The sequence below is a fragment of the Apteryx rowi genome, unplaced genomic scaffold (assembly GCF_003343035.1).
Source record: "Apteryx rowi isolate R43461 unplaced genomic scaffold, aptRow1 scaffold_102, whole genome shotgun sequence".
NCBI classification, from domain to species: domain Eukaryota; kingdom Metazoa; phylum Chordata; class Aves; order Apterygiformes; family Apterygidae; genus Apteryx; species Apteryx rowi.
The window spans coordinates 1,696,355-1,724,267 of record NW_020447220.1 but is presented as its reverse complement, the minus strand read 5'-3'; the positions used below and the strand labels follow the sequence as shown (position 1 = coordinate 1,724,267).

Sequence of the window (27,913 nt, the reverse complement as noted above, 5' to 3'; positions counted from 1 at the left end):
ACCTATCCATGTTCTCTCCTTTTTAAAGTTTGTATGTTAAAGTATTAAGATTTTTTTTTAGGTATGGAGGTGAGGCTCACTTTAAGTGTAGACTGTTCAGAAAAATTAAGGTCAGCAAAAAAGCAAATTTGTGAAAAATGTACCATCTTCTGTCTATAATTATTTATTTTTAAGGGAGGTGAACATGTTCTAATAAAAATGCTCTGAGAATTAGATGTGAAGTTGTTAATTGAGGATGACAGCAAAAATATTCCTATCTATCTTAAAAAATAAAGCTGGCACTGTTCAGAATATGACAAGGTTGAATGCAATGCTTTACAGAAAGGAACAGTTCATCCAAAAGGATTAAGGAGGCTCAAGAGATGTAATTGTTAGAACTGTTTCGGTCATTTTGTAGCAACATTAAGTTTAGATTTCCAAGAAAGTAATTCTGTGCTTAGGTATACTTTCTAGCCTTTTCTTTGTTCAGAAAATCATTATTAATGGTCCTGATTGTCTACTTATTCCTTCCATACTATATTTTCTACTTTTCTTCTCCCTTCCAGCATAAAATGGTTCATTATTATTCTTATGCTTTACTGATCCCTACTGTAGCATTTTGCTTTTGATCTGCTTCCCGAGAATAAGGCTTTGTTTGATCATATATATGGAGGGGAAAGCTGTGGCAGTGCTGTGTATTATAGAGGCTTTTTTACAATCAGAGGCTGAGAAATAGCTAATTATTATATAGATTTTGTTTAAGTGATGTTCTCGGCTTTTATGTACAGGTAAAGCTAATTAGGATTCTGAATCAACAAACAACTTCAGTTCAGGTTCATGTATGATTGGAAGCTTCCAAGTCCTACTTTTACTATGGATCTGAAGTTCAACTTATTCAGACTTAAGCTTGGTTTGCTTCAAAGGAAACTGAAACCACGGAATGAACTAAGCTCGCGGGAATTTTGGCCCACATTCTCAAATCTGTAGTTCTTTTGACAAACAGTTAATGTTTCAAATATGTAAGAAACTTTGCATCAGTCAAGTTTTTTATTGTAAAAATTTCATATCTTCTAAATTTTATTTTCTCTTTTGAGGTGATCATGTATATTAATAGCATGCATTTCAAGTAACTTGAGTTGTAAGCTGTGCACAATGATGGGAGTAGCGACTTCGCATCCTTTAAATAGGAGAGCGGTGTAACAGACTAATCTTTTTGAATGCATGAACACGTGAATTGCACACTGTGTAAGTGATAGCAGACAAGGGGCCTTTATTAGAGCTACAACACTTAAGGAGTTATGGTTCTGAGTGTTCTAATATCCACCTATTATAGTAACTTACATCCATTAATGCCTGTCATATAGAATATTTTGTGTTTAGGACTTTAGCTTGGCTTTGGGAATTCACATTTTCACATTCAAAGTGTCACGTTTGAAAGAAAAATGCAAGTTTAATTTTCAGCTTTTATTAAGAAAAGCTGTCCATTGTATAGTTATTATACAGTATTCTGCACTGGAAATTGAAACTCTGCTGCTATAATCTTTTCTTTGCAAATACAACACTGTAGTTGTATAGCAGTTCCATACGTCTTTTGACAAAAACAGGCAAAGAAACAGTGGCTAGGACCTACCTTTAAATTTTTCAGGAGACCTGCAAAGGGTTTCTATCTCGCTACATCTGAAATTACTAGGAGGTAGCAAACAGCTGCATTAGTTTCTGCCAAAGGTTTTACTATTAAGTAATTACTTTTTAATATATTGCTGAACTAGTTAAAAAAGGTTTACACTACAGGTAGGAAACCATCATAAATAATTTGTAATGGGAACCCGATTTCCCCCTCCCACCTTCACCCCCCAATTTTATTTTCCAGTATTGCTATATTAGACCTTCTAGAACTTAATCATTTTAAATCTGCTTGTTTTGCATTTCCAGCAGGGTCAGATTATTACAAATAATGAAACTAGCTGATTTTAAGAGGATTGCTGAGGTGCAGCAATGAAGTGTGCACTCCAGCTCCTTGCAGTATTCATTGAAATAAATTAACTTAAGTCACTAGTAAAAGTTTATCATATGCATATTGTCTAGCCATTGACTCTTGTACAAGATTCAGTTGAGCTAGAGAAGTTACACATGCTAGAAAGCGTCTTTTTAACTTACAGTATGTGAAGAAAAGTATTGCTATTACGTATAGGACGTGATCTCAGATACAAAACAATGAGTTGCCTTTGCTCATGTGCCTTTCTCTAAAGAGTACTCTTCTTGAACGAAGATTGAGGACAACGTAAATCTACCCTTTGTYTGTCACACTGTATAATTATCATATTGTATATAATAACTGTATAATTGTATATACAGTTGTGTAATTTGTAATGTTTTAAAAATAGCAGATAGTGATTGTCTTAATTTCAGAGTACTTGTGTATCACAAGTAGCTGTTCTGTGTAGTTATTTAGCACATTATTCTTTCCCTTCCTCCTGCGTTCTCTATTTCTTTGAGAAATCAATGTGTTCTGTCAGCTTATTGGTGAAAATGTAAATTCATAAGATGTTTTGGGCACAACAGACCATATTGCTGGTACCTGCATTAACCAGAAACTGATCTTTTTCCAGTTCTTCTTGGCAGTGAAGCCCACATGAAAATTGTCCCGAAAGAGCATTCGTTACAATATCAGTGTACTCTGTATTTCATCAGTTCAGTGAGACTGTTTGTGATACTGCAGTGTGCATGTCTAGAGGCAAGCTTATGTGTAGACTTCAGGCACATCCTGCCACATGCAGTCCTGTCTGTAATACTAGATGCTCTTCCAATTTGTGTTAAGTGTTTGTGTTTCATTGATTATGTATTTATTAATCTACCTAAATGTTACAATTTAAAAAAAACACTCTCTAATTTTTTATTTACATGACAGCCCAAAACAACTCCGAAAAGGACCTTTGGATCCATTACAAATGATCAGGTAAATATGCAGCAGGGAGTTCACGATAAGAATATCAATTTCATTATTTCAAAGACTGCAATATAGTGCATGAATCCACTCAAAAGGATGCTATGAAAATTGAATAAGGTAACAGAGTGGCTTATTGCCCTGAGAAAGAGTCTTGTGATCAGAACTCAGAGCCTATTTARGCTAATTCTGCCTCTAAGATGGACAGAACCTCATTTTGGCTCAAATTGTTAGGCTGCATTGCTTAAACTGCCTTTTTTTTTTTTTTTAAGATTAAAAAATATATATTTTTTTTTCCCTCACACCCATCCCTCTACAGTGGTGGAGATAATGCAGTGGATTTTTTTTTTAAGTCATTTTAATGGCAAAAGGTACTACATATGTGTTAATTATATATTATACTTCTACTGCAAACAGTTTTTTGATACCCTTCCTAATGTGAACAGAACCTTGATATCACTGGGATAGTGTGGTGACAGAGGTACTATTCAATCTGAATAAGAATCTGACTTTATGAAAGAAACTTTGGCTTCATTGAAATTTTAATGACAACATATCCTTATACTTCAACATCAGGAATTTCATCCTGAAGGTTTTTATGCATGTTTCTGCCAGAGTTTCTTTGTTCATGAAGGAGAGAATTAGATAGTTGTAGTCTTAAAATTTTGTTTCTGCAATGTTTCATAATTTGGGGAGTGTTTAAAATGGGAGAACTGTCTGTTCTTAGAATATGTGTTTGTTAAAATGCAGCTTAAAGTCACACCTCCTAATCTTATCCCTTAAACCATGTGAAATACTTTTGCTTGAATAAGAACTATATTTTTCTCTTTATTTTGGTGGTTTAAAAGATGTCTAAGTCTGTAATGAATACTAAGAAATATTCATGGAAAACATGTTTTCATTTAAAAAAAAAACGAAAATATGAATAATTAATCTGGAAGAGCTCTTTGCATTCTTTTCGGTTTCTCCAGTAGCTTATTGCTAGTGATGGAGAAGTGAAGTTGTTTTGTATCAAATTCATGCACTATAATGAAAAATACCTCTTTGTCATTCTTGATAGTTTAAGCTGAAAAGAGATGAGAGAGAGAAAGAAAAACTAATGACAGAATAATCAGTGCACATCTGTGAACTTGCGTGCAAATGAAATAAAAGATAGCTGAAGGGATGGTTTATTGGGTTTTCTTTTTGTTTTGTRCCTCCCTCCCCCTGCCACTTCTGTTACACTTTTCTGGAAATCTCTGTTAAAACATATAATATATAATTCATCATTTGCAATAATTATGATATTTATTGCAAATAACTACTAGCCAGATTATCTCCAATTAATCACCACTCCTAAAATTGAGAGAATGCTTTTAGAACTGTAATATGGTGAAGATGTAACTTGCATTTCGCCTTTATGGAGAGCATAGAAGTCGTCAAAACTGTATTTGTTTTACTCTTTCAAAATGCATGCTAGTTCACTTTAGGATGTTGTTTAATGTTGTCACAAATCCTGTGCCACTGTGTCACAAGTACTGGTGAACTATTTTTGAAACATGGATGAATGGCTCTTTTCTATGAAAGAAATGATTACTCAGGTATAGTGAAATTCTGATGCTGACAAAACATATCAATGAAGATGAACAGCCTTATATGGCTATATGTACCTATAAATACATTCACTTAATGGTGGGCAGCAAGATGCAGTGAATGCAAATCTTTTGCAAAAAATAAGAAATAAGGAACCTTGCACACTAGGAATATTTTCTTTCCCTTTGTTCCTAAGTGTCCCAAATGAGTTTAGAGCRCACATACTATTATGACCTTTACTCATTAGTAAAGGTTAGAGGCAAGCACAATAAAAGGAACCAGGCCAGCAGCAGTTGTTCAGTATTGCAAGTATGGCAGACATAAGGAATATAAACAAAATTCTAATTATTCAGCATCTTTATAGAGTTTGAATAGCTTTGGGTTTTTTTCTGTTTATCCTGCACATTCAGTTTTAGTGATCTGCCCTTATGGAAGATACAGCTTAAAAATTGCCTTTACATCCTTTCCTCCTCTGAAGGATGAGAGATGGGAGAAGAGAAGAGAGGATAATTGCAATATTCTTCCTCTCTGCTTATCTAAAGAAACAGCAGAATGGGAATCCAGCTAAAGATTTCAAGCTGTGTGCATTTCTGTATACTGTATATACATTTCATGAGAATTTCAGAACATTGCTGAGATGTTTGTCTACGTAAATATTTTGCCATACTGAAGTGCATTCTTTCTGTGTCTTGTAGGGTCAAAATGTATTTGGTCTTGATATAATTGAGACACCTGAGGGAGATAAGTGGCCTCAACTGATTGTCCAACAGATCCTGGATAGGGAGCAGAAGGATACATATGTGATGAAGATTAAAGTTGAAGATGGTGGAACTCCTCCAAGATCCAGCACTGCCATTCTGCAAGTCACTGTGACCGATGTGAATGATAATCGCCCAGTGTTTAAGGAGAATGACATCGAAGTTAGTATTCCAGAAAATGCTCCAGTGGGTACTTCTGTTTCTCAGCTCCATGCCACTGATGCAGACCTTGGCTCAAATGCACAAATTCACTTCTATTTCAGCAATCAGATCTCCAGTTTGGCTAAAAGGCTGTTTGCCATTGATAATGCTACTGGCCTAATCACCATAAGAGAACCGCTAGACAGAGAGGAATCTCCTGTACACAAATTAACTGTTTTGGCAAGTGATGGCAGTTCAACTCCATCAAAAGCAACAGTGACTGTTAATATCACAGATATTAATGACAATGTCCCATCAATAGACACAAGATACATCATCAATCCGGTGAATGGAACAGTGCTTTTATCTGAGAAAGCTCCACTTAATACAAAAATTGCACTGATAACAGTAATGGACAAGGATGCTGATCTGAATGGAAAAGTTACTTGTTTTACAGATCATGATGTTCCATTTAGATTAAAGCCAGTTTTTGATAACCAGTTTCTTCTGGAGACAGCCACGTTTCTTGACTATGAAGCTACACGAGAATATGCCATTAAAATAGTGGCTTCAGATTCAGGGAAGCCTCCCTTAAATCAGTCTGCTATGCTCTTGATCAAAATTAAAGATGAAAATGACAATGCCCCAGTTTTTACACAGCCTATCATAGGTCTTTCCATCCCTGAAAACAATGCTCCTGGTACGCAGCTAACCAAGATAAGCGCTACGGATGCTGACAGTGGACGCAATGCTGAGATCAGCTATATCCTGGGTTCTGATGCACCCCCTATTTTCAACCTTGATCGCCGTACAGGCATTCTGACAGCGGTGAGAAAGCTGGACCGGGAAAAGCAAGACAGGTACTCCTTCACTGTACTGGCTAAGGATAATGGGATGCCACCTTTGCAGACCAATGCTACTGTGACAGTGTCAGTCTTGGACCAGAATGACAACAGCCCTGCTTTCACACACAACGAATATAATTTCTATGTGCCAGAAAACTTACCCATGTATGGTACAGTGGGGCTTATCACAGTTACAGATGCTGACTCTGGTGAGAATGCTGCAGTAACTCTCTCTATATTAAATGGTAGAGACAATTTTATTATTGATCCGCTTACTGGTGTAATAAGACCTAATATTACCTTTGATAGGGAACAGCAGGGGTCATATACTTTTCAGGTGAAAGCTGTGGATGGAGGAAGAGTGCAGCGCTCTTCGACTGCCAAAGTGACCATCAATGTTGTTGATGTAAATGACAACAGGCCTGTTTTTGTTATTCCTTCATCTAATTATTCATATGATTTGGTTCCAACATCGGCCAGTCCAGGGTCTGTAGTTACTAAAGTCTTTGCAGTTGATAATGACACAGGAATGAATGCAGAGCTCCGTTACAGCATCATAGGTGGGAACTCAAGGGGCTTGTTTACAATTGATCAATTAACAGGCAATATTACTTTGAAGGAGAAAGTAATTACATCAGATCATGGCTTGCATAGACTGGTGATAAAAGTCAATGACCTAGGACAGCCAGAATCTCTCTATACTATAGCTCTTGTACATTTATTTGTGAATGAGACGGTCACCAATAGTTCCTATGTTCAAGAGCTAGTACGCAGGAATATGGAAACTCCAGTTGGCCAGAATGTTGGGGATGGTGAGATAACCCCACAAACGAATGATTATGTCAAGATCATCATTGCAATTATTGCAGGCACAATGACAGTTATCCTGGTAATTTTTGTTACTGCTTTAGTACGGTGCCGCCAGACACCCAGGCACAAGGTTGTCCAAAAAAACAAGCAGAGTGGTGAATGGGTTTCTCCAAACCAAGAGAATAGGCAGATCAAGAAGAAGAAGAAGAAGAAGAAGCGCTCTCCAAAAAGTCTCCTCCTCAACTTTGTGACAATTGAAGAATCCAAGCCTGATGATCCTGGCCACGAGCACATAAATGGCTCTTTAGACATTCCCGTAGAACTAGAAGAACAGACTATGGGAAAATATAACTGGGCCACCACACCAACCACATTTAAGCCAGATAGCCCAGATTTAGCAAAGCACTACAAGTCTGCTTCTCCACAGCCTACCTTTCAAATTAAACCTGAGACTCCTGTACCCCCTAAGAAGCACCATGTCATTCAGGAACTGCCTTTAGATAACACCTTTGTGGTGGGCTGTGACTCGCTCTCCAAGTGCTCATCAAGCAGCTCGGACCCTTACAGTGTTTCTGAATGCAGCTGTCAAGGAGGCTTTAAGACCCCAGGCCCCATACACACCAGACAGGTAATGAAAAGTTTAAGGTGCTCTCTTTCTCCTTCCTGTCTGTCTTTTCCTTTCTCATAGTTGTAGCTTTAAGCACTGTAGAATAACTTTCTCTACAAGGATTAAAAGTTTGAAATGTCACATTTGAAAGAGGCATTGAAATGTAAACAATTTGAGATCTATCAGTGTTAAGGGAGAACATTAAAACAAAGTGACTGTTGACCGTAAGGGAATTAAGTAGTGCATTATTATATTGATGGGTATCCTGACTGTAGATGGCAGTATGGCACTTCCTGCATTACTGTAGTATACAGTACTGCGGTTTTGTAAGGCAGAGAGGGGTTATGGTACTGTCCTCTGTAGTATTATATGCTCAGGAATTGAAGTAATGTAGGCCAGGTGGAAAGCAATAAAGCTTTACAGGATCTGATAAGTGGTTCTTAATATTAATGGAGTCTGGAACTGCCGCCTTCCTTTGAGTAGAGCTTTGCTTCAAGGTCTCTCAAAAGCAGGAAAGGATTTTTCTCTGGGGGTTTCAGTACCATTTTCAGACTGGAAACATATTAGGCTATTTAAATCTGGTACACTGACAGTCAACAAAAGAAGCTAGGGAAAAGTTAGAAGCATCAGTATGATTGCTTCTACTTTTGCTGCTAGGCCTGGTAACCAGGTTTTAGTTCCTGAGAAATGTTGTACAGCATAGGAAATGTCTAAAGGATCCTCAGCTTAAAATTAAAAATAAAATATGATAAAGTACCTTTTTTTCTTTAAGATACTACAGAAAGGCTTTAAGTTGCTGGAAATTGAGCCTAACATATTCTGGAAAGCTTCATTAGTAATAAGGCTTTGTTATTTCTCTGATTACTTCCCTTTCTCCATGAGTATCACAAAGTTTCCAGTGAAAATGGTTTATAATTAAGTTTTAATTGGTCAAGGAACTGATACATTAAAGAAATATTTTGGGAGAGCTTATTATATTATTGATAATGACAAAATTGAAATGACATCTATAGTTTTCATATTCTTGCTCAGAAACAAATCCTCCATAAGAATAAGTCTGTTTTTACCCCAGCTGAGGCTTTGGATTTTTTTTGTGTGTGTGTGTGGGGGGGGTTGTTTTGTTTTAATATTATCAGTATAGCTATAGCAGAATATGCTGTTGATCATATTATTGAAAACTGCAGGATAGGTTGTTTATTATTTTTATTTCCCTTAACAACACAAATCTGTGGTAGTCCAGTTGCCTCTGCTTTATAAAACTTGAATCTCTTGCAGAGATGCATTAACAGAAAAATTTTTAAAAAAAGGGTTTCTTCTTATTTATAACTTAATGATAGGGATGGAAATTTTATGTTTTTTGAAATTTGAATACTTTCTACTGAAGGTATTTGAATGTGTTAATTTAAATTATACATTAGAAAAGCTTCTCACTCATTTTTTTGTACTCATCTAACTCTGAGGAGAGTGGTGCTGTTTTCATAATCTCTGTGGACCTGATCTAAGTTATTTTTCTACTGAATCCAAAGGATTCAGTATAGTATAGTATAGTTCCTCAGAACCAAAAATGTTCTTCCATTGCATGCTCAAAAACACTTTGTCATGCCTGCTAACAAACAAAGTGAGCTCATGACTCTCTAGATTTTTACTAACGTAGACCTTCCATCAGAAGAGGCTTTTAAAACAGAATGGAAAACAATTCATTTTTTCTGAACTGGTTTGGAAAATAGAGCGTTTCCTTTTATTTGTATCTTAAAGGTTGATGACAGGAGTTTCCTGTCTAGAAAAGCACAGTAATATTATTTTTTTTGAATACTCATGACCTGAAATTAGCTTACCTTAATTGAGCTCTACCTGAAATTATATTATTGTGATGCTCTGAATATACAAAAGTGATTAATGTTTGCTGTCGTACTGATTTTGATAAATCTACAGTTATCCTTCTTTTAAGTTTTATTTTGTTTATGGAAGTGGCCATATTGTTGGGGAAATTAACTACTCTCTCACAATGGCTTTTTACACTAGTTTGAAAGCCACGTTTGTCTCTAAACATTCAAATTAATATTTCTTTTACTTGTTTGACTAAAATATAGGTAATTTCATTAGTATATGTGGTATTGGGACAAAAAAGAGCATTTGAGTTAAATCCTTTGTGTTGGACTTTGATCACAAAGAGTCATATCTCATGATATGTATAGACAAAGAAAGTATCACAGAATCACAGAATGGTTGAGGTTGGAAGGGACCTCTGGAGATCATCTGGTCCAACCCCCCTGCTCAAGCAGGGTCACCTAGAGCACATTGCACAGGATCGCGTCCAGATGTGTTTTGAATATTTTCAGAGAAGGAGACTCCACAGCCTCTCTGGGCAACCTGTTCCAGTGCTCTGTCACCCTCACAGTGAAGAAGTTTTTTCTCGTGTTCAGATGGAAGTGTCTGTGTTTCAGTTTGTGCCTATTGCCTCACGTCCTGTCGCTGGGCACCACTGAAAAGAGTCTGGCTCCATCCTCTTGACACCCTCCCTTAAGATACTTGTACACACTGATAAGATCTCCTCTCAGCCTTCTCTTCTCCAGGCTAAACAGGCCCAGCTCTCTCAGCCTTTCCTCATAAGAGAGATGCTCCAGTTCCCTAATCATCTTTGTAGCCCTTCGCTGGGTATCTCTTTAATCTTAATAGATCATTTAAAAAGTTGGTCTTACTCCTAACCTGTTCTTTTTATGTCGTAGCCTGTACAGTTTTGTCTCCCTTCCAGGTCATTAGTAGGTGACTCAGGACAGTCTTTCTTAGAGTTGTCACTGTTACCCACTAAAGAATCTAAACAAAACAAAAATGAGGTTCTGCTACGGTGCTTGAGAAGTCATGCTGTCTAGCCATCCTCCAACCTCGGAGACTAACAGAATGTTTGTGATTAATGATGCCTCTGTGTCATGCACTCTCGAAATTTTCAGAAAATTGTAGGACAGTTAGGAGAATTGAAGAATAATAAGTTCAGTTAAAAAGTCAAATGTGCTGGTTTATAAAAATAAGAAAGTAATGATGTCTAATGTGGAGAAAAAACTGTTTGTCACTAACAGTTACTATAATGCATCACTTTACAAGCCAAAATCTCTCTGAAGGGAGAGACTAGACAAAATACACTAAGTATGAAGATGTCTCTCTCCAATTTCTAGTGGATGTTGATACTAGTAGGCCTCGCATTAGTTTTGTCCATGAAAGACTAAGTTCCTACTCAGATATTTGAAACAATAGTGAATTAAAGGTTTAAATACATTTTTCTTTGGGACTCTAAACTCTGTGTGTATCAGAATAGTATTGATTCAGGTCTTTAAAAAAAGGAAATTACTTCTTTTTTTAACTGCTAAATTTATCGAATTGATCTGTAAAATCACAAAGTCAGTACAACAGTTGTACTTGCAAAACTGCAAAAGAACTTGAAAGGTTTTCCTGCTAAAAACCAAAATATGTCTTCCGTGGCCGTGTGTGCTAATAAATACAGCAAAACAACAGCTGAGATTTTTGTTAGGAAGGAACTGAAGACTCCTGAAGCAGCAGAGGATACGCTGGGTCATGAACTATACTAAGCAAGTTGAAGAGGGAAAAGTATGTTTCTGATGTAATGCACAGAAGAAGAGAGAAATCAAGTGTCTCTGTGTAATTGGTGCGTGAGACGGGGCAAGGGAGCGAGGTATTTATCAGTATTATTTTGAAGTCACACAGCAGGAATTAATCAATAGTAGTGACAGAGAATTGGAACCCTCAGAATAGACTGTYTTCTTTTGGGAGGTAGTTGAGGTGCTTGTACTAAAGAAGCTTTACCTAGCGATAAATTGCAAACAGGCTTCTTGTTCCTGAATGTTTTTCAAATTAGGATATTTGGAGACTTGTAAAATCAAGCTAACTTACAGTGTTTTATTACAGAGTCAGCTTACAGTGTCACAGACTTTCAACATTTCATTAGTGATGGGTTTCTTAGAAGAACGTATTTCTTTGGTAGAAAAGCATACAGCAGATTTAAAGTTTGTGTCTGCAAACTTTATGAAAGCTCAATTGCCTTTGACATTTACCTCAGTGACATCAGACTGTATATGACTTATTCCATACTATCACAAATCTTTTAACTCTTTCTGCATTTTTATCGGCATGATAGAAAGTAAGGACAAAGGTAGTCTATTTTTCATGTAGTATGTAAACACATTTTAAAAATCTGAAATCTTTGCTTAAATATTTTGAATAACATTTTAGTTCAGATGTCTGTCTAGACATCAGGCTGAACAACTCAATCATGCATGATTATAGGAGACTGTGATCTTTGACATCTGGGGTTCAAAGAAATTTCTACCACAAAACTTCATTAAAATTTCCTTTTCTTTTAATTAATGTTATCTCAGACATTCTTTTCTTTTGAAAATAGAGTAACACAAATTTCAAGAGCAGTACAAATCTCCTTGAAAAAAGAATCAATGATTGAGGAAGGGTCCTGCGACCTTTTGTATTGTCATTTTAAACTTTGAATTTGGAAATTGAACAAATGTTATCGGACTTCCTGTTAGTGAAGAAATATGACTGTTCATTGAAGCATCACTAGGGGACTGGGTTCAGTTTCAGTCCACATTTGAATTCTGTACCATTGATACAACTGGAAGTTATAATCATGCTCTATAGTTGCATGCTGTTTGATGGTTCTCCCTGCTTCCCAGTGGACTCCTGTCCGTATGTTAACTTAGTTCCACTGCTACTACATATCTTCAGTAATGTGTTGAGGGATTGAACAGGTATGCAGCTTGAYTTTCTCTTGTTTACTAATGTAAATCTTCATTAGTTGATTTTAGTTGCCAGAATTCTGTCATATGTGGACATATTCACACTTATGGATAGAAAGGAAATTTTTAAATGACACAATGGTCTCTGCTGACACTTGTTTGTTGGAGACTAAATGGAGGCAGACATTATATTCCTTATAGAAATCTAAATGGAAAGTAGACCTTATTTAAAATACATTGCCTTTTGGGGGGCCCTACTCTTACTGGTGGTTGCTTGGACCTGCTTACAGTTATGGTATATTTGGTTTTCTGGTTCCAACCTGAAATGTGCAGAAACATCATTATAGCTTCTCAGTCACTATGACAGCAGTGTGCTTAGAATATGAATTAAAATAATCCTGTGCTTTTCCAGAAACTAATAGCTCTGCAGACTTACGTGGTACATACATCTGTAGGTGTAGGATTTGTTGTTTTAGATTATAACAGTGAGACTAGTGAGTTTAATCTAGTACCTGTAATTATCAATAGGCAATACTGATGCTTCTGATAAATGAAAGAGTGTAGACATAACTACCACTGTGACGTACCCATGTTCTGGAGTAAATTACTCTCAAGGAATATTTTCTTCTAAATATCAGATAAATAGGTGTTAGTATAAACCATTCCCAAAAGCCATTTCAGAAGTGATTACTACAATCCTGATTATTCTTGCTTTTTTTCTCTTAATTTTCTGGCTGGTAATTTTGCTGGTAATTCTGATGTGCTGCCGTTTATCAGAACTTGTCAGTTCAGAAAGAACTGAAATTCACATCTGGGGAAAAAAAATTTAACTGAAGAATAAGGAAAATTCTGAGACTCTTAGGTTGGTGAGCAGTTACTTACATGTGCAATTCCACTGAAGCAAATCATGTCAATAAAATGTTTTCCCTTTGTGTAACACTTTGAAAAAAACTCTTCTTCAAAATTATTTTTACAATATATATTTTTCACCAAAAAAGCATGGGGGAGGATATCGATAAAGTGTCCCCCTTGTCCCATGGTAGGAAACAGAAACAGAGCACAACAGGGAAGGAAAAAAAATCATGTTTCTTTTGAGGGGAAAAAATGGAAGGTTTTAAATATGAATACTTAAATTAAAACTAATTTAGAAAAAAACAACAGCTTTTTTCCAGTGAAAACTTTTTGAATGAGTATATATTTTAATTGATAGATGAAGCTCCAGCATTAACAATTTGGTGATTGGCATGTAAGCTGGAATGGTATGGCAACTCCCTCTGCAAAAGCAACGTGCCTTGCGGTATCAGCAGGATAAATAAATACAGTGACTATTCTTAAACATAAGTGCATTTCACCTAGATTTCTCAGAAAGATAGCTGAAAAGTTTACACTTACCTGCTTACAATCTAACTTTTTTCAGTGACCTATTGCTGTAAACCATTGTCAGCAATGAAGTCTGATTTGACTTTCAGTTTAATTTTCACACCCATTACCCATTTTCTCCCAGAAGGTTTTGCACTTGCTGATCTGCAGTAGATAGCAATTTTCTGACCAGTAAGAAGCTAGTGTCTTGGCGAGTGTGCTGTTGATAGCRTTTTCTTTCCTGTGGAATAATTAATCTGAATGGATTAATTTCTGTGAATTTTGAGGACTCTAACTCTATTCATGCTAAATATAGATTAAAGATGCAAAATGACTCTATGCTTTTGGGAATTACGCTCTTGAATCAAATCTGCTAAACCCTGTAGAACATGTTCTAGGTGGTATGGTAGTCTTCTGATAACTATATTCCTGCTAGAGCAGTTGGGGGGTTTGATCTGATACAGCAAAAAGAAATAGTTGGAAACTAGAATAACGTACATAGAAACGATTTATATGGCATTTATATAAACAATTTATATTTATTTTTTTAACAGTTTTGTTGTGTGTGTATAGATGTGTGCAGCTCTCTGTGTATGTATAGAAACCTGAAAACACACACACAGGCACACACCAAAAATGGTTGCTTGCTTAGAACCACAATATTTTAGTGCTTCTCAAACCACAGTGTGATTGACATGGTAGAAATTTGGAGGCAAACTTTGCAATGTATGGGGAAAATGATGCAGGAAAGGGCTTTTCTCATGCTGTTTCTCTGTTTGCCAGCTCTGAACGTCATCGCATCTGATGTTATATACTGAAGTCGTACGTGTACACAATGATGTTAAGCCAGCAAACATGAAAACAAGGAAATAGCACGAGAAAGCCCTTTGTCCTGTCTCTGATTGCCGAAGAATTTTATCGTCTGATCTCCAGAGGGGTTTGGAAGTGACGAACTGTTCAAGCTGCCCTACTGAAAGGTATCAAGGGCAAGAATTTTTCAAAAAAGAAAGACAAAGAGACTTTAGTACATTGTGCTACAGTGTTCTATAATGTAGTTTTGCTAAGAAAAAAGTAACCTGACCCATCAATCTTCACGGTTGGCAATTATGGTAAATTTATTGCTTTCTCATTTGGTTTCTAATCATCTTCTTGTTCCAGATTTTTTCCGTATTTATTTCAGYTGAATCAACTAGAAATATTTTCTATAAATACTTTAAAAGGGAGCAATAAATTTTATTCATTCATTAAAAAGAGAATGTGAAGTTCTTTATACTCCCTGCATTAAAAAAAAAAACAACAGATGTATGTTGTCGCTTGCAGCACCATTACATGTATTAAGGATTAAGTGTTATTTATATCTATTCCATAATATTTTTAATGATGATATTGCAGCTGTGGATCGTAGATAGAATTGATCAAATCAGTGCTGTCTCATTTTATAGGCACAGTAGGTGTAGTGAAAAATGAGTACTTTCTGCTTTCTTATCCACAAAACTTTTTAATAAATATTCACCTTTTAAATAACTGGAAAGTATTCACTTAACTTTTTAAAATAAAATTTATTTTGCATTTTGCTTGCTGAAATCTAAATAATATTTGCATACCAGGTGGCATACAGTTAATCTTTTGAAGTACTTTTAGTTAAAAAAAAAAAAAAGAAAGAAAATAAAAAGAAACATAAATCCAGTGGTTTGCTTTTTAGTGTGATAAAATAGGAGATAGCATAAATTTGTTGGAACCTACAATTTAGTGCACTGTTAGCCAGCATATGGGTAAAGAATGGCCTTCTGTTGTTGTTTTTCCCAAATTATTTCACTATATAGTTAACATTTTTTAATTTAAATTTGTTTACATTATAATTTGTTATTTAGTATGACTCATTAACTAATAGAATCAATATCATTGGTTTGTTTGCAACTTGTTTGCAAGTTCCTGTATATTGCCTCACGTTATAGGGAATAATGCTTAATATGCATCATCTAATAATACTAGCATTTCATATACAATACAAGATCTCTTAGGAAGCAAAGGAGTATAAAGAACCCTGTTTTCTGCACTTATATGAAGACTTACACGATACTAGTTTGCTAGAATAAAATGAAATATAAACACTGCTTTTAACTGGGTGGTATACAGCATATATAATTTTCTTTTAAAAAAGTTATTAATATTTCATCGGTTAGACTGCAACATGGAATTCTTACACATTACTGTATGTTTGATGTAAAGATATTTAAAATAGGCTTGTACTTAATGTTCACATTGCCTCAGTTCTTGGACTGCAGAATGTCACCGTGACTATTGCCTATAATTTCTTCCACATTTGCTATTCAGCTCTTATAAACATGTGTATTTGGCTATTTGATCTGTAAAATAAATTCTATTAATAATGAAGTACGTATTGTAATTTAGCATATTGTATTGCATAATCATAGCTATGACTGTTACAGAGCAATATTTAATTTTCTATAATGAAATCCTTTTACTTGGGAGAACTTTATGTATCTGTTAGACAGTGTCACTGTTCATATTTATTACACCTTTGCAGTACTTAGCTTCAAACTAAACAAGCAGCACTTTCAATGGTTAGATGCATAGTAATCATATTTATTGACTCAATGCCACCATGCAACTAGTTGTTTTGTTTTGAAACCTCATTCCTGATGTTGGAAGGAGTTTATGCAAAAGTATAATTTAGTGTAACCAAGATGGGTATCAGCTACTGCTGTTACAACTGTTTACTTGGATGCCTTACTGGTGGGTGATAGGAAGCATGCAGAGATACTTGTTGTAGGTAATTACCCCTGGACGTAGAGTGATTCATCAGGAAGATGGTAGGATTTCATAGTCTTGTATTTTCTGCTGTTTCTTTGTGTTGGTTTTTTTTTTCTGTATCTCTGAATTTTTATTTGTATGGTAATTGGGTTGGATTTCCTTGATGAGTAAAATTCATACACATAGAATTAATGTTTGGTTAAGAAAAGTACCAAAAAATTTGAATGCTTAAATTGAAACTTACCCTGTTTTTTGAATCAAGGAATACTGAGTTGAGTTAATGGCCTAGGTTCATCTAATCTAACTTTACTCATGTAACTAAGTCATCCCAAGTGAAAATATCATTGCCCTCAGTTTTTTTTCCTCTGATAGTGAAAAGGCATAAATGTTAAGCATAGCAGGTTATTTTGATTTTTAGTACTGCCTGCCCTCCAGAAGTGCCTACTTTCTTAAACTGAGTATGAAGAGAACCTTTGATAACTACATTTCTAATTTAAATATGTCACATGCTTGCAGTTACTTGAGATGAACCTGGATCACTCCTGAGAAAAATACTGCTCATGAGATTCTTGGTTCTTTTGCTTTTAACCTAGCTGAAGATCTACCTTTCCTAGTATTTTCCTGCTTATGATATTATTATATTCTCTAGAAAGATACTTCTAGAAAAATCTAGAATGATTTTAAACATTAAAAAAATGACATGCATAAAACAAAGGTTCGTTAAGGATTTGGATTATTGGTCCAGATCAGTAATTTCTCCTAGTTTTCATGTGGATCAGCACAGCCAAATATAATAACCCTCCAAATGCCCAATGAAAAAAATGAAACCTCTTAGAGTGTTTCATTTTCATCTGTGGTAGATGGCTGTTTTTTTTCTATTCCATTTTTGTTTTCTTACATGTAAATACCACTTTTTTTAAAGTAGTTCTTTCATAGACTGGCATGAGTCTTGTTCAGAAAGCTCATTTCCTTCTGATGATTAAATGAATTCATGAAAGTCTCATGAAAATGTAACGTGCACTTACTGAATGTGTATGTGTGGTGAACGTGAATTTCTACACTTCTCAGGGAGGTGAAGGATAAATGGAAACCAGTCAAAAAATTCTGTATTTAGTGGCTTTTTTTTTTTGCTTTTTATTTTTATTTTTATTTTTTGTAAGTATTAGTGTCCTGAGTCAAGGTGAGGCATATGTCAGTGCCAAAACCACTTCTGTTTCTCTAGTGTTTTCACCTGCAGAAATACTATTTCTGGCTGAATAGAAGTCAGAGTAAGTGAAGAACAAAAGTTATGAGTTGACCAAATGCTGGGTTTTTTTGTAATTGAAGACTCTATGTTTTTCTTTGAAATATCAAGCATGTTTTTCTATGTTATTTTATTGTAGTTTAGACTGCATTTGTTATTACTCAGCCTCATCTCTGTAAACTTCCTCAAGAAATCTATCCTTTGGTTTTGTGCATATTGCCACTCCTGTCACCACTGCAGAAACGTCTGTGTCTATAGCTAAAGTTCTAGAGTGGTTTTTTTTGGTTGGTTAGTGCTATGTATGGTTCAACAAAAATAATAAGTATGTATTTGTTGCCAGTTTACAGTGTAAATTAGTTGCATTGCTGCTTGTAGCCCTACAATGCAAACTGCCAAAGATGGCTCTCGGATCTTGTTCTGCATCCTGTGTTGTAATGTTGATGCCCGTGTTTCATATGGATGCACGTCTACCAAAGCTCAATGCCACTCGGTGGCAAAAGCTGTGGCATGCAATCTGCCATTCGTATAAGAGCTGCCTATCATATCAGAAAAAAACATTGAATTTTGGAGGATATCTTTAAATCCCTCTGAATTTCAATAAACAGAGGTCTGCTAAAGGGGGCAGTAGGGTGCTGTCAAAAACTAAGCTGGTTTGTGATGTAAATAGAATTTTTTTTTAACATAAACTGTAATGGTGGTCTTTTTTCTTATACATTTTCAGTGATTTCTCATTTTACCATACTACATATATTTATGGTATATCTTAGTTTTAAGTATTATTTGTAAAATATTTTTAACAAATATTTTTGAATATATATTTTTGCTTTCATATTGAATTACCAATCACTGTTCCTTTTATGTCTTATTTATCTACTCTTGAAATAAATTCTGTTTAAGGACTGTACCTGTATACCCTTTGGAGAAGCACACCTCTGGTTTGTTTGCTTGGTGCATGCACACCATCATATCTGTACACATGCCAGTAATTTTTACACTGACTTGGAGTTTTAATTATTAAATTAACTATACCACACATAAAGTACCATAAAGTGTACTAGTGATCTATCTGAAGAAATATACTTCTTTCAAATCCTCATGCTCCTTAGCAGTAYATTCCTTTCGTCAGTGTTTTCTTCAAGGAAATCTGATCTAAACAGGACTTTCCAAGAGTTGCACATCTTCTAATGATGATTAAATGTGTTTTGCGTGTGTGTGTGTGTGTGTGTACACACATGCGTGCACACACACACATTCTGATATATATATATGTATGTATTTTGTGTGCATGTGTGTATATAAAGAAAGAGCATGGGGGCATATATATACACATACATATCACATATTCAGTTAGCAGTTTATAGGAAGTATAATGCTACATAGACTGTAACTGTGGGTATGTAACTATCTGTGTGCCAATATATCTTGCTATGAAAGGTAGTCAAGCAATAGGGTTTTCATTTTACAAATAATTTTGAGATCTGTAAAGGTCTTTCCTTTTGAGAATATACTGGGTTCTTACTATATTAGAAAGTGACTCTTTAACTTGGAGCTTAGGATACTAGCCTGATAATATGAGAAATAGTTTTGGATTTCTGTTCTCTTCGAGTATTTCATTTTTATTCATTCCAATATAGAGGACTGGAACACCTGTCTCCCACTATTCTAAAAGACTTTTTTTATATAGATTCTTTCTCTTAAATCTTGCCACCAAAAACATCATGAAAATGATGCTTTTATATATCCTCCAAATTGTGAGCGTCTGCTTATTTCATACATAGATGCATGTAAATCAAATTCAGTTATTTAAATCATACATATGGATATTAAGAAAATGTGTTATCAGGGGTACTACGAACTTTCTGCTATCTTTTAAAGAGGTTTTATTCATTTGTATTAAGTATGTTTTTCATTTTTATGGAAGGTTGCTAAAGTGCAAATATTATTCAACTATTATCAACTATTAAAGTTTAAATAACTTCTTTCTAATAAAAGCTAAATAATGATATCAAAGATCTGAGGTTTGCCTTCTCAAATAAAGTGCTATCACTGAATAGCAGCTAAGAATTATCAGCTGAATTCCAGTCTCTTTTTCTCTGCGTGCATTTCATCCTCTCTCTGCTCAGGGAAGACATCCATGGCTGTTTAGACTGATGAACTTCCTCTGCTCTGTTCCGTTTCCTTCTGCGCCCTGATGTTGTTCGTCTTTGTTCATGATCCGATTCTCCAAGTCTGACATGAAATTTGAATCTAAGACCTCTCCTCAAAAGAATTTCTCCCTTTTTATTGTCTAGGCATTACAAAAATTTCCCTTTTATCTGTGTGCATCAATTGCAAATAAGTTGCAGGCAGATAGACACATTGCCACTAACATGAAACTGAAATACTCCAAAAATAGACCCTCCCGCAGAAAAATACTTTTCCTGAGTCCTTATTTAAACAATCCATGGACTGACACTTCCCCTCCTCCTTCCCTGCTTTTCTCTCTCTCTCCCCTCTTCCCCCCCCCACTAAAAAGAAAAACAAAAAACCTGATGACAAGTTCTGGTCTTAGTCAGCTACTACTGCACATGTGTTTCAGATAAACTAATGACCCACTGACAGAAGCATTTTAAACAGGTGAATGGAACTGGAACCTCATTTTCTTTGAACTTTTAAAGTATTTGAGTAATTGGATATATTCTGGAAAAATGTGCCTTCCTCCATTTAAGCATATTTTATGGGGAGAAACAAAGGGAAGAAGTTCAGGGAAAGAAAACAATATGTTATTTTGACCAAATAATTAGTATCACAAACTAATAAATGCAAAATAAAACTTCACTATTTTATGGCAGAAGTGTAACTTATGGAGTAGCTGCTTACAGAGTAAGACTAAATCAGGATAACTCATGAATTCTTGAGAATTATGTTATGTCATTGATACACCAAAATTTCTCTCTATTTGGGAGCTTGCTGTTGGTCAAGAGCTATTCTTGAAGACTGGGCTTTAAATTAAGAGGACACTTCTGTTGACATACATGTAGTAGGATGATTTCATTTTTTGCTTGGGAGAATTCAAGTTGTTCTTGTACATTTTCAAATCAACAATTCGCTGATAAGGTGATTTGTGCAGTTTTACTTAAGATACAAGAAAGTCTCTTAGTATTTGAAAGAAACTAATGAACTATAATAATAGTATTCATTCTTGCTCCCCAGTTAAATGAAAACTACCTCTGCCTTAGCTACTCAGTGCTGCGTGTCTTTTGTGGTGATCGCTTTCAAGATCTAGATGGTATTAGGACTAGGTAGGATAGAAAGGGATGAGAGAAGAAGACGAGCATGTCAGTGTATAATTTGTATTGGGGTGAGACACCTCTATTAATATCTGAAATTTTACACCTCAGATCTTTGCATATAAAGCTTTGAGCCACATTCTAAAATACTTCCTTAACTGGATTAGCGTGGATTTATTATTATGTATAAAAGTAGCAGAATGTCACCTTGTTACTTTGAATGCATATGTTTTTATCTGATTTGAAAAGTCTAATTCACATAAGATTTATCAGGTGATTATGAGGTAAGATGTTTTAATTGTATTTGACTGATTTTTATTGATTTGTAGAAATTTTGTTTCCTGCCCTCAGAAGCTAATGTATTTTGAACTGGAAATGAAAAAGAAATTCAACTCAGACTTTCAAAGTATATGATGTGGTCTTCCTTGCTATTTTGACTGGATGAGACTATTCAAGGACAGTACAAAGTGTCTTATGTATGATTTACCTTTTTTCCATTTTTAAACTTACCTGAGGTAGGTGTATTAAAATTATAATTAATATATAACAATAAACTGTCCTCCAGCTTTGTTGCATCTTTATTTCTTGAAATGATTTTTTAAGTATAAAAAAGGAAGTACTTTTATCCAGTTAATAATATAAATATGTATGTGTACATATTTATAATTTTGAAAGATAGATAAGCATTTTCCATTTTCTGTCTTTATAAGCATTTTTAAAAGCATCTATTTTGGATGGTCAGCATCTAGCAAATATACTGATAGATCAAGCTGAAGCTGTGAAGTGCTTTTCACTTTTGAATAAATATATTTGTAAACAAAATTTCTACGGGGGAGAAAAACATTGGGCTATGTTCTCAAGCTTAGCAGAAGGGAGACGATGACTTCTATAGCCTGCCGAGATTTTGATTGCTATTGATTTTAAAGTCAGAAGCCAGAACCATTGCAATTTATAGGAGAAATGTTCCCAACTCCTGTTAAACTCGGAGCTTAGTGAGAGCTGCAGCTGTCTCAGAGCTGCTGCCACTTGTAAAGTTATGTCTGATACTGTTATTAGCAGCTGTAATCAACATCGTTGTATTCACTGTGCTCCATGCTGAGTCAGCTTGATCTACATTTGTAAGAACTGAGTGAGAACGGTGGGTTTACCAGGAATCTTTCAAGAAAATCATGTTTTCTTCTCTGAAAATGGCAGTAAGGTAATCTTCCAGATACAAACGCGATAGCATATCTAATATTTTTTACAGGTATGTCCCATTAGCGACATCCAAGTAAAGTAAAAGCTTTTATGTTGATCCTTATTCTTCACACTAAACATTTACCCTTTTAACCGTTAGTTTGTACTTTATAGGACTGTAGAAGTTTATACACAAACATACACACAAAAAGAAGGTATTTTAATAATACCTATCACATGCTTGATTTCTTTATCTGGATGAAGTCTAAGATATTTCTTGCTGCTTAGTAGCATGACTGAATTCATTTTTGAATGCCCTGAGGTAAATTTTACTTAAACAAAATGACGTTGTTGCTAATTAATAAAAGAAAAATGGATAAGCAGATTAGTGTTTGTCTTGCACATAGGAAAGTCCTCAAACCTACTAATTCAGGAAAAGTTAGGTGTGAGGATTCCTGCAAAGTTACTTAGAAGTTAATATCTTGGATTTAATAGTATGCGATGGATGTAGTTTCCAAAAGCAGTAATGTTCTTTGGCCATTGTATGGCCAGAGTTGTGAAAAACCTGGTAAGTGATCTGTGCTGATTCAATTCCCATTCTTCATCATGTCTGCAGTAAGGCCTTTCTGTGGATTATTCCTTTTGATTAGTGTCCTAACTCCAGTTACTTCATATCCTGTTGATAAAATATTTTTCTACTTTTAGGGTCTGAAAAAATATAAATAGTATTATAGAGTAATACTGTGTGAGATTCTTTTTTTCTGGGCTCTAATAAAGGGTATAGGATTGTTTTACATGTTTTCCTATTCTTAATATATTGACAGTATATATATATATATTTTTTTTATATGGCACTCCCGACATAAGTAAGTCCTTGCATTTTGTATTGTGTGCACTTGGCTTTTGATAAAAGCACTGTGATAATAACTGAAGGAATTAAAACCAGACATACAAATCAGCTCTGACAATATATTATAACTATTYTGGAGATGATGGTGAGTCATAGAGTATCCATCCATTTCTTAAAGATTACAGATTGTAGAATCATCAAATAATTTAGGTTAGAAGGGACCTCTGAAGGTCATCCAGTCCAATCTCCTGCTCAGAACTAGGCTAATTTAGATMAACTCACTCTGGGCCTTGTCTAGTCGAGTTCTGGGTATCTCTAAGGATGGAGTTTGCACCATCTCTCTGAAATGCCTGTTTCTGTTTGACTTACCCTATGGTGAAACGTCTTTCCTTGCCTACCTGGAATTTCCCTTGCTGCATTTAAGTTATACTGAAAGAGCATATACCTGCTTTATTTATAGATAGATAGATGGATATAAAGTGCTTGAGTACCATTGAAACCTTTTYGGGGCATTCAGAGAAAATGCAGCATTAGTATAAAGTCTGTTTTGAACAGGAAGAGTTACTAAAGCAGATCACAAAGATTCCTTTTCTGTCAGATCTTTTTATTTCTTTGACACAGGTATGCACTGTATCACAGAAAACATAGGTGCTCAACCATACCTTACAATGACTGTATTGCGAGGTTGCAAACAAGAAGCTTGTTCTCTGGTTTCCCAGTTGAAAAAATCAGAATGGGATAAGGTGAAAATTTCCAGTCAGCTCGTCTTCACATATTCATGTGGTCTTCCTTCCTTCCCTCCTTCCTACCTTCCTGCCCTCTTTCCGTACTTTCCTCCTTAGATCCTTCCTTCCTACCTTGTAAGTTGCTCATTCTAAATGAGAAAACTGAACACTAGCATGAGGAAGCTGCAGGATAGTTTTCTCCTTACTTACAATCTCAGTTTTGTCCGTTTCTCCATGTGTCTTCGCTTTTAGTTATTGAACAATATTCAGCTCTAGCATCCTGCCTCACCAAACTTTTCTTTATCCTTTTCAGTCTTCGTGTCTTTTGCGCCGTTTTAACAGCTGTAGTGTTATGTTATATCATCACATTATTTCTTTTCTGCTGTTCTGTATTAGTAATAAAATAGAATCTGTGAATATTCAGACAAATGTATTTTAAGCTAATGATTAAAACTAAGTATTTTGGGGCAAGTTTGGCTCCTTGCCATATCAATACTTTGAAGAAAGTGCTTTTTTCTATTCACCCTATTTCTGGGATACTATTTCCTCCAGAAGGAAACAGTTAAAACATGGTAGGGTTTTAAACAGTCTTTGTTTCTTCAGAAGTTTTGCCTGGTCTTGAATCACAAGCTAACATAAAAATATTCCAAAGGAACATAGCATCCCGTTTTACAAAAAAGATAATGGAAACAGATTAATTTATGAACAGGATTATTTTGTTCATATTCCCATTCACAGAAATTCCATTTTTTGGCATCCAGAAGGTTATTTTCCCATTTCTTCTCAGCTTCGTGTATTACAGAATTAGAGAATATTTGGGGTTGGAAGGGACCTCTGGAGATCATCTGGCCCAGCCTTCAAATACTACATATTCTTCAGCTGTATCTACTGTTCAGGAAAGAGGAGAAAAAAAACCCTCAAGAATAACTCCCCACTCCCAACTCTATTCCAGAATTCTCTAAAACTAACTGTACATTAGTACAGTTTTGCATTAGTACAAATATTTAATGTTTCCAGATCCTCAGATATATGTGGGTATCTTAGAAGTTAAAATTCTAGTTATTTTTATGGATCCATTTCTTAATATGTCTAAATAATAAATTTAACTAAATAAATTTATAAGTATTTGAAATATGTCTCCATACACATTTTCAGGACAAAGCCCAAAAATACATTGTTTTCTGCTCATTTATGTGGCTCACCAACTTCCTTATTTGTCTTTCTTTATTTTATAAATATGTTGTAAGTTTTCATTTGTTTTCCATCTAGTTCTACTAGTAAAAATATTGATAACTTGACATAGTCCTGATTGCTTTACTCGTGAAGTAGTAAATGAATCAAACCTTTTCAGAAGTTCAGCATGAGGGTTGGATATTGAAAGCAGATAGAAACAACAGAATAATGCTGTCAATAGCAATACTTTGGAAAACTTAATTGGAGGGAAGGACATTCTTGTATTTTCTGTATACAAGATATAAAATGGCACAATTATGTGTTTGCTTTCAGCTACCAAGAATGATTTACTAGTTACAATGGTTTGGCTTAGAAACACTGAACACGGATAAAAGAGCGCATGCTCAGTTGTTCAAGGGTTCTAACATCTGTCCTGACAATCCTCTTACAAAAAGTCGTTTTGGAATTAGCAAATGACAACATGACAACATGGATATGAGAGAAACAGAATAGAGGGGGAGGGGAAGGACTGGAAGGGAGTATTTCATTATTTCATTGCCCCTTTTTAACACATTAACTGCTTGAACTGTTTGTTTTTATGATTCCAGATGGTAGCAAGATGCATATAGAAGAATAAAATGAAATAGAACAAATCAAATGCTTGGCTGCTGTTCAAGAGCAGCTAAGGCTAAGCTTTATTAAATTCACATGAAGATATGATAACTGTGGAATTTTACAGAATGAACTGCAATAATCTTTCTCACAAAGCACATCGTTCTTCTTGAAATAGATGGGAGAATTTAAAATTTTATCATGAAAAACAAAGCCCTTTGGAGCTTCATTTTCAGAGGGTCTTCCTACTGAATCTGTACATGTACCACAAACAGAAGCAACATGTGCAATCCTTTTTGCACAGTAAAAGTTCTAAGGGTTTGTTTTTCCTCATACTCAGCAAAGATAAAATACTGAGAGAATGCTACAAAGAAAGTTAATGTGCTCAGGGTTAAAATTCCCTCTAGTGATAAGCATGTTTTCATTAAAAAATGAAAAAAAATATAAAGCTAACAAATACAGATATTTTTCATAATTTTTATACATGATATAATTCATGTTATTGATGCATTTTTTGTGGCTGCAGGAGCTTTTTTGTGCTTCTGCAGTTGAATTGCTGTCTCTAACTCAGTGTGTTTGAAACTTGTTTTGTCCCTCCCTAAAATTTTTTTGCAGGCAGGATTGATGTCTGTATAATGAAATTACATTTAAGCAAAAATGATTGTGTTTTTTAATGTAGCTTTTCTTCTTACTTCTTTCCATTGAAATTCTAAAATTACTGTTCAAAAATTTCTTATAAACTAAAACATTTTCCTCAAAAACCTTAAAATATTTTTCTTGCCAATTCTTACAGGATATGTTTTGTTAAATTCTCCAGTTAAAGATCACTCATTTTATTTCACATAAAATCCATGGAATTACATGGATTTTTCTCTCAATAAAAATGTTTCGTATGGCAGGTACTGTTGTGTGACATGTCATACAAATGGTTTTGAAAAGATCAGACTAGTGACATCTTTTGGTCTTAACTAAGTCTTGGAGACTTGCTTCTGTGGTTTTCATCCTTCATTGGAATCATTCAAAATTAGTATTTTAGAATAAGGAAAGGGAAAACTGTATTAAAAGAGTAGTGAAAAAGAGGATGTAGTAATTTGAGCCAAAATACAAAATAAGCAGAGTTCTTAGTAAGTGGGTGACTTGCAAAAGAAAGTTTTGGACTTTCTTCTTTGGACTCCTTCCTTTGGAGGAATGTGCCACAAAAGAATATGACTTCTAAAGTATCTAAAGACAGGGCTGTAATTATTTGGGAGATCAAATACGAAGTAACAGGTACTTCCTAATAACTGGGAGAGAATCATATATGCTAATAATGTATAAAGCTACTGCTTGCAGTCAGATAGAAACTAGGGAATGGGATGTTTTGATTTGTATTACTTTTCCTGACTGGCTCTAAGTGCATAAATACAATACAAGACCTTTATCAAGATAATAGCTTTCTACAACAAGTTCAGTGAATGAAGAATAAAAAGGGAAATGTGAAGAAACCAGCCTGTTTTGTACTAAAGAGCAATATAACTCCTGTATTTATATCGCAAATACACATGTGTGTGCACAGATGTTCACAGTCTTGTATATTATAAAATTGCAGTCCAAATACATGGATATTTTATTTGAATTTTAGCTGTAACAGAAACCATATTTAATGATTTATTGCTTATTACTTTATTACTTATGAGTAATCTTAGTATTTACCATACATTATATGCATTTATACTGGAGTTATTCTTGAGCAATACACGAACCCAGAGCATAGTTTACAATAATATCAAGAAATACTGCAGCACAGTGATAATAAACTTTACAACAGGTGAAACTCATTAAAATTTATCTATTCTGTAACAGGAAAAAATTGTTGAAGGAGTATGGGAAAATTTTATAGGAAGTGATGGATCATTTCCTTCCAAAGGTTAGGTATAATTAGAGTGGGCATCACATGGAAGTAAAATTGAAACTGTTAGAAGACAAGTGCTCTTTCAGTGTTTTGATGAAGTACCCTGTAGTTGGGTTGGGTAATGTCAAACATGTTAATTTTCTTTTTAAGGGTTGCGTATCTTGTTCCCTGTTGCTCCCTGTGCAATCAAAGTGGAAGACAAAACCTGGCTGCTTGATAAACTGAAGGTGTTAATCAGAGCTCCTTGATAAACTGATGGTATTCATCAAAGCTGTAAGTGCAGTACTTGCGTGAGGGCTGCCTATAACTGTTCCTGGAAAAAAATAGTCCAACAGTCTRTAGAAAAACTATTGGCAATAAAAAATCTGACATATGTCATAACAGACAGATAACCTTTTCTCCTTGTGAAACCAACCAAATATAA

The 27,913-nt window shown here is 34.9% G+C and overlaps 1 protein-coding gene across 1 annotated transcript in view; it reads left to right on the top strand.

The window, feature by feature from the left end:
* The window catches only part of LOC112965731 (protocadherin-11 X-linked-like), a 341,170-nt gene that overhangs the window by 18,090 nt on the left and 295,167 nt on the right, over nt 1-27,913 (top strand). Inside the window, exon 2 of the mRNA XM_026065031.1 lies at nt 5,191-7,687. Coding sequence (XP_025920816.1) covers nt 5,191-7,687 — 2,497 coding nt within the window. The remainder of the gene's footprint in view (nt 1-5,190; nt 7,688-27,913) is intronic.